Source organism: Microplitis mediator, chromosome 11 (assembly GCF_029852145.1).
Source record: "Microplitis mediator isolate UGA2020A chromosome 11, iyMicMedi2.1, whole genome shotgun sequence".
NCBI classification, from domain to species: domain Eukaryota; kingdom Metazoa; phylum Arthropoda; class Insecta; order Hymenoptera; family Braconidae; genus Microplitis; species Microplitis mediator.
In genome coordinates, this window is record NC_079979.1 from 7,131,819 (window position 1) to 7,140,255 (window position 8,437).

At 41.4% G+C, this 8,437-nt stretch overlaps 1 protein-coding gene across 1 annotated transcript; it reads left to right on the forward strand.

Moving 5' to 3' along the window:
• Window positions 1–3,803: 3,803 nt before the first annotated feature.
• Window positions 3,804–8,114, forward strand: LOC130676892 (uncharacterized). Its single transcript, XM_057483401.1, has 2 exons — window positions 3,804–3,989; window positions 4,137–8,114. Exons 1-2 carry the CDS (start codon window positions 3,804–3,806, stop codon window positions 8,112–8,114), a joined length of 4,164 nt encoding a protein of 1,387 aa, XP_057339384.1.
• The last annotated feature ends 323 nt before the right edge of the window (window positions 8,115–8,437 follow it).

Here is an 8,437-nt window from a genome sequence, read left to right on the forward strand (position 1 = left end):
CAACCTGAATCCTGAGCTAGTCAATAATTATACTTGGTACCAGGAGGCCAAGTAGACCAAGATCAAAATCTAAAATCTCTTGGTGACGCCTGTAAATAAATTTTGCAGTCGCCAATTGTAACTCGAGGCTTGGACGTGTAGGTCACACGTACACGGAAAAGTCCCGGTTATATATGTCAGTCCACCTTAGCGAGTTAAAGGCGTTCTTGACGTCAAGTGCTGCTAGGATGCACATTTTTTTTTACCACCGCCCACCTTGCCAGGCCTCACTTACTCGGTCCGTAACTTCCCTGATTGCATCGATAGTTGAGTGGCCTTTAACAAACCCATGTTGATTAGGTGCATGGCCACCACTCGTTATTATGGCTGTCCTTAGTGGCGCTCTTATGAGTATTTCGAGGGTCTTGCCCAGTACGTCGCTTCATCACGATTTGGTAACCTTTTTCCCAGACATCATTGTCAAGGTCTTTGCACAGCTTCTTCCAGCATTCGCGCTTTCTGACCTTGATAGCGGTGTTTAGGGCTTTCTTTGCCTGTTTATATTCGGTGTCTTCCGGAAGATTCATAAAAGGGCGAGCGTGTCGATGGGCTCGCAGAGATTCCCTTCGGGCTTTGAGACAGTCATGTCTTAAATCTGAGATTTCGTCGGTCCACCAATATGCGGCTTTGCGCCTCGTATTAGTCCGCTTTCGGGGCATAGCTTTGTTGCAGGCTTTGATGATTAGCCCTACAATTTTGATTTAAACCATTATCAAAGAAGTTATGATCAAAAACCAAAACAGAACGATTTTTGATCGGATCAACGAAAAAATCTCAAAATTTACCAGGAAGATATATAATATTTTTGATAATATGATAAAAAAATAACATTATATGTTATTTTTCCCGAATAAGTCATAATATAATGCACTAACGAATGTCCAAAATCCTACCAAATCTTCGTCTTTATGGTCTCTTTCAATCCCCATATAATTTCATCTAACTCGTTCTTTAGTTTGAATCACATTATCAACAAAAAATTTAAAAAACACAATTTTTAATATTTTTCGTGGAAATTTTATATATTATTGCTCTGATCTGCATCAAACCTCATTTAAATCTTAATTTTTATTACTAACATTGATTTCCACCTTAATTTATTTACGTTATTGAACATTATCAGGATTGAAAATTTAAAAACCGCATGTTCATTAATGATTTTCGATTCTTAAATTTTTAAACTTTAAAATAAAACGTAACTTGTTAGAGCTTAAAAGGCTCATAAAAAAACAATTGCATATAAAAGCATTTTTGAGCTCGAAGAGCTTGAAAATGTATTCACACTGATGTTTCGAGCTTTTTGAGAAAACAGCGGAAAGTTTTGGTGCTGGCCCGCAGGGACAACCAACGCCCAGATTTTTTTTTGTTTTCACAATTCAGAAGCTTTTATTTTATTTTTTTTTTTTTTATAAAATACTTTCTTGCGATTTTATGATTACGATCAATCAGCGATGAAGGTGTGGTCCATAGGTGGTCGATCCACGGTTGATTTACTTTACCATAATTAACGTTATTGGTACGGTATAGTGTAGAGAATATATGATGAATGAGTAGTGTTTGTGCATTTTTCATTCTTGCACTATTTAGGGAAAGGGGAAGGGGCAAAATGGGGTAACCCAAAATTTAATAAAAGAAATCTGGGCATTGGTTAGGCCTGCAGGCCAGCCCCAAATCTTTCCACTGTTTTCGAGCTCCTTGGCATACTTTTGTGTGCCATTGTTTTCGAAAAAAACCGTTTCTTAACATTGCTTTCTCCCGCGATATATCTCGAACAAATAAACCGATTGAGATGGCTAAAGCGGCGATCGACGAGTTTTATTAATTTCTAGAGCTGATTAGATTTTAAAGTCGATCGTTTAAGTTGTTTCTGAGAAATCAATTAAATAGTAAATAAAAAAAATTTTTTCCGTCATTCGCCAATATTTCCGAGTCTACTTGGTCAAATGATCTGAAATTTTCAGGAAAATTCATCGTCAACAAGCTCTTTCGATTGCTGCCTTAACCATCCCAATCGGTTAATTAGTTAAAAATTTACAAAGAGTTTACACACACACACACACACACGCACACATACAGACACTCGGACATCAATCTGAAAATAGTCAGAACAGCTTCCTAGGACCTCAAAACGTCGACATCTGGTGAAATTTCGACTTCGCTAATCGGGGTGAAAACAATAACTTCCCGAACTTTTCGAAAATCATCGATTTTCTTAGTGGGAAGTTAAAAAAGATTTAGCATATTTGACTCCTCGAACACTTGGCATTTCTTCAAGTACACCGTTTTGCCTCTCCCTCCCCTATAGGTAATAAATATAAAACTACTAAACGGATATTTTACAGTCTAAAATCCGAGGCTTAGACCACTAACGGTAAGATCGATGTTCATTTTTCGAGATGAGACGGTTATTTTGTGGATATTCGACTGGTTTTTGACCGCTAACGCACGGTGATTACATTTTGTTTCCTCTGGCAATTTTTCGTCATTTTATTCACAACCAAACGATTTCTATATCATAATGCTTGACGGAATCAACAAATATTACTAATATTATTAAAAAAATTGTTACTTAGCAGTTCGATGAGAATTAAATATAAAAAGAAGCAAAATACATCATAGTTCAGGATAGTATTTCCAAATAGTTTATGAGTTACGGAATGACGTTGTAAAAATAAATTACTTTGATTATTTTATAAAACTTAATAATATGTTATAGATATTTGAAAAAAACATTGTTCAGTCACGACCCATTTCGCCTTCACCTGAGAACGCCGAGCCGCACCAATAGGTCGGCGGCACCATCGCTAATTCAAACTTACGCGCGAGATCTCAACCAATAGGAAATTCCATCTTTTGAATAATTAGTTCCAACTTTAAATAAAAGAGTTGCGACATGAAACGCACTCATTGGCTTAAGATCTCAACGAGCTACGTGGATTTTTCCTATTGGCTGAAATCTCGTTAGCGTCGTTCTCTAATTTTCTCATTGGTCGACCGCTCTGACGTCACAAAGAAACCGTTGTGAGGTTTCTTTTACGACATTTTCATCATTAATAATTCTCATCGTGCTTTTGAACAGTTCACCTCGTGAAATCAAATCGCTCCGCTATTATAAAAGTTTTCTTGTGCTTTTTACGTAAATCTCCGCTCAACTACTCTCAATAATTAGCTAGTAGATCAAGGCTACTAATTATTGAGTCTAGATTAAATCGTTGCTCGCGCTTTACTAAGTATAACTTACTTCTAACGTAATTAACCTCTACCGACCACGTGTCAATTTTATACGCGTGTTCGTTACATTGTTGCATTCGCTCGTGTAATTATTTTTCTTGTGTTGAATTCGCTTATATTAATTAATTCTCATAATTAATAACTGTAATTAGTGTAAATAAATAGATAATTTATTTTTACTAAAGAAAGTGTACAATTTTTTGATTGCTAAAAATTACCACACCTGCACCAGATCCTCTAGTATTAATCGCTAATTTTACATTTTGGTCCTTCGAGCCGGATTTGGTGTGGTTTTTAACAATTAGAAATTATTAAAATTAAAACATCTAAAAAAATTGTGAGAAAAAAGTGAGTGACCAGTTTTTGTGCAGTGAAATCGCTAAGTGCCGTGGGCATTGCTGAGCACTGCTAGAGTGCTGCCCGTGGTGATCATAATTACACACCGGTGTAATAAAGACAATTAGATTTACGATCGAAAACTTAGCGTCGGTTTTCACTTACCGCGTCCATTTTGTGTGCTACGTTGAAACAAGATGGCCGCCGAAGCCCAAGTCGCTTTACAAATGCAACGCATCGACGCGATGCGCAATATGTCTACCCGCTTGACCGACGCCATTTTCGCTACCCAAGGTGCACCCGCTATTGATGCTGAACTTACTATTCTAGAAAGTTCACGGACTCTTGTCAAAAAAGGATGCCTCCACGACCGCTTGGAAATGGTTTATTATTCGCTGCACTAACCTCATCGATTCATTAGGACGCTACATCGATGAATTCGCTTATTGAGGCACCGCTTCTCGCCAAGGTACCGAATAGTTCCGATTTCGATACCTTTGACAGAATTTGCTAACTCTTTCTGCTTTCAGTTAACACAATCGCTATCAATTGATCTCTTACTCGCTACCGCGCTTGTCAAGTTGAATTCGCTAACAGGAAGTACATGTATTGCCCGTGTACTTATTGATCAAGGATCGGAGTTATCCTTTGTGACGCATTCGCTAATTAAGAAGTTGGATATACCGCTAAACAAGGCAGCTATACCATTACGAGGGATTGGTAATGTGTCAGCTGGACACTCACTTGGATCATGCCAGGTGTCGCTGCATTCGCTACATAGTTCCGCTTCTATTACTATCCAAGCTCATGTGCTTGCTCTATTGACGGTGAACTTGCCGTCATTCACGCTAACCAACAAGAAATGGCCGCACATAAACGGTCTACAACTCGCTGATCCAGACTTCTTAACATCTCGACCTATTGACATCATTCTGGGTGCAGCACCAGCTGCACACATAATCAACGCTAAAATAAGGAAGGGTAATGACAATGACCCAATCGCTCAGTCAACGACGCTTGGCTGGATCATCTATGGATCTGTGGACACCGCTACATCTAAATTGACAGCTTATGGTCATCATGTCACTGTTGATGATCAACTACAAGACTTGCTGAGCAAGTTTTGGTACCAAGAAGAACCACAGACAGAATTCGCTATACACTACAATGAAGATGAGGAAAAGTGTGAACAACACTTTGTAAAAACACACTACAGACAGACTGATGGTCGATATGTCGTTCGCTTGCCGCTTAAATCCTCTCCAAGTCAACTGGGTGACTCGCTACGAGCTGCGCAATACGCTTTACTTCGTCTTCGCAAACGTCTGGACAAAGATCCAATCTACAAGAAGCTATACTACGACTTCCTGAAGGAATATGAAGACTTGGGACACATGAGACGCGTAAAATTAAAGGAGTTACCACCAAATAGCTACATGTTACCTCATCATGGGGTACTCAAAGAACAGAGCACTACCACCAAGCTCAGGGTGGTATTCAATGGGTCATGGAAAACGACATCAGGCGTATCCATCAACGAGATACTCCATGTGGGCCCCAAGATTCAAGTTGACATCAGTGATGTACTGATTCGAATTCGCTGTCACCGCTATCTATTCGCTACTGACGTGACTAAGATGTTTTGTCAGATTGCAGTTGACAAGGAAGATCATCATCTACAGTGCATACTCTGGTTTGACGAAGAGGACCTACCAACAGTATTTGCACTCGCTACGGTTACATATGGAACAACATCAGCTCCATTTCTCGCTGGAAGAGCACTTTTACAACTCGCTGAAGATGAAGGAAATAAATTTCCAAAAGCTGTTGAACCGCTGACAAACACCCGCTACGTTGATGACATCTATGGAGGCGCAGATGAACTCGCTGAGGCAATTCAAGTTGCTCTCGACACAAAAAATATGTGTGCCGCAGGATGCTTCCCGCTTGCAAAATGGGCAAGTAATTCAACAGAATTACTGTCTCAAGTCGCTCCAGTTGAAACCCAAGAAGATACACCACGAGAACTTGGGGATACTACAGTAAAAGTGCTCGGGCTAACCTGGAATTCTACTCAAGATAAATTCCAGTTTGGTTATTCGCTACCAGAAGCATCGCCAACTACTAAACGCACAATTTTATCAGAAATTGCTCGCTTGTTCGACCCGCTTGGGTTTTTGGCACCTATCATCGTAAGAGCCAAGATGTTCATGCAGAAGCTATGGCTGCAGAACTTCGATTGGGATGCTACGCTATCACCGTTGCTTCTTCAAGAATGGAATTTGTTTCGAGATGAACTACATCAGATCTCGAAGATTCAGATACCTCGCTGGAATCATGTAAGAACTGGTGTATCAATAGAATTACATGGATTCTCTGACGCTTCGCAACTCGCTATGGCTGCTGTCGTCTACTTAAAAGTTACTGACGCTACTGGATGCTCCAATATTTCGCTAGTGTGTGCCAAAACACAAGTCGCACCACTGAAACCAATATCCATACCAAGAATGGAGCTCAATGCCGCTGTATTACTCGCTCAACTGGTACTCTACGTGAAGAAGGTCTTGAAGCTTGAAAACGTACCAATTTTCATGTGGACAGACTCCGCTGTATCCTTAACGTGGATACGAAACAACCCCGCTAGATGGAAAGTCTACATTCGCAACAGAGTTACCAAGATACAAGAATCGCTACCAAGTGTCAACTGGGATTTTGTTCCTGGGAAACTTAACCCAGCTGACTGCGCTTCAAGAGGTTTAACAGCAGCCAAACTAGAACAGCATTCGCTATGGTGGACGGGACCTAAGTGGCTCAGTCAATCAAAAGAAAACTGGCCATCTTTTGACATCCCTACTCAGACGGTATCACATCTTGAAGAACGTCCAGGTTTGGTTTTTACCATCTACAAGGCAGATTCACACCCGCTACACACGCTATTGGATAAATTCTCTAAGTTGTCACCACTACTTCGCACGCTTGGAATCTGCCTTCGTGCCATCGCTAAATTTAAAAAAGTGCCACAGTCCACACTGGCCACACCACTCTCTACAGTTGACCTGGAACTCGCTAAGATTTTGCTGATCAAGTATACGCAAAGTCAGTACTATTCGCAAGAGCTGAAACTACTGAAAGATGGTGATTCTCTACATCGAAACCATCGTCTCGCTAAATTGATTCCCTACGTCGACTACAATGGAGTACTCAGAGTCGGCGGTCGCTTGAAGAATTCGCTACTGGATGATGATCAAAAAAATCCAGCTATTTTACCACGATCATCACGACTAAGTACGCTACTGATAGAACATTCGCATCAAAAGACATTCCATGGGGGAACTCAATTGACACTCGCTGATCTACGGAGATCTGTCTGGATAGAAGGTGGGCGCGTTCCAGTCAGGTCTCATATTCTTCGCTGCGTCGTGTGCACGAGACATAGAGGTGTTCGTGCACAACAACTAATGGGACAATTGCCATCCGCTCGTGTAAGACCATCTAAAGCATTCTTGCACACTGGAATAGACTACGCTGGGCCAGTAACACTGAAGACATTTCAAGGTCGAGGTGCGAAAACCTATAAAGGTTGGATCGCTGTTTTTGTATGTCTCGCTACGTCCGCTATACATATCGAAATTGTCACCGACTATTCCACTGACGCTTTCGTCGCAGCATTCCGAAGATTCACTAGTAGGAGAGGCGCCTGCAGTACCCTATACTCGGACTGTGGTACAAATTTTGTAGGAGCAGACGCCACGCTAAAGAGAGAATTCGCAGCAGGATCAAAACAGCTAAGGGAACTTCAGTATTTACTCGCTACAGATGGCACAGACTGGAAGTTCAACCCGCCAAGTGCTCCCCACTTTGGTGGCAAGTGGGAAGCAGCCGTCAAGTCAATCAAGTTCCATCTTATTCGAACTATTGGTGAATCGCTATTGACTTACGACCAACTCGCTACAGTGCTAACACAGATTGAAGCTGTGCTCAACTCAAGACCAATCGCTCCGCTATCAGAAGATCCTGCAGACTTAACTGCTTTGACTCCTGGACACTTTCTCATCGGAGAACCGCTAATCGCTGTACCAGGACCCTCGCTACTGGAAAACAATACCGCTACGTTGTCACGCTGGCAACAATTACAACAAATGTTCCAGACATTTTGGACTAGATGGTCGTCTGAGTACTTACAACGACACCAATCTATCTCTAAGTGGCATCATCCATCTAATGTTATCAAAGTGGGCTCATTAGTCCTGCTGACTGATGAGAGGTTCCCACCATCAAAATGGCCACTCGCTAGAGTACTCGCTCTACATCCAGGACGAGATGGGTTGACTCGAGTAGTCACCCTGAAGACCGCTACAACTGAACTTGTTCGACCAATCGCTAAACTGTGCGTGCTGCCAGTTCACTCTCCAGATGACAATCCTGTCGACACCGTCGCCAGCGCTGGGGAGAATGTTCAGTCAAGACCCATTTCGCCTTCACCTGAGAACGCCGAGCCGCACCAATAGGTCGGCGGCACCATCGCTAATTCAAACTTACGCGCGAGATCTCAACCAATAGGAAATTCCATCTTTTGAATAATTAGTTCCAACTTTAAATAAAAGAGTTGCGACATGAAACGCACTCATTGGCTTAAGATCTCAACGAGCTACGTGGATTTTTCCTATTGGCTGAAATCTCGTTAGCGTCGTTCTCTAATTTTCTCATTGGTCGACCGCTCTGACGTCACAAAGAAACCGTTGTGAGGTTTCTTTTACGACATTTTCATCATTAATAATTCTCATCGTGCTTTTGAACAGTTCACCTCGTGAAATCAAATCGCTCCGCTATT

Bases quoted from the DNA above. Each gene is read 5' to 3' on its own strand.
- LOC130676892 (XM_057483401.1), top strand. From the start codon at position 3,804: ATGGCCGCCGAAGCCCAAGTCGCTTTACAAATGCAACGCATCGACGCG. The intron at 3,990-4,136 runs GTTTATTATTCG...TTCTGCTTTCAG, and splicing joins TCCACGACCGCTTGGAAATG to TTAACACAATCGCTATCAAT.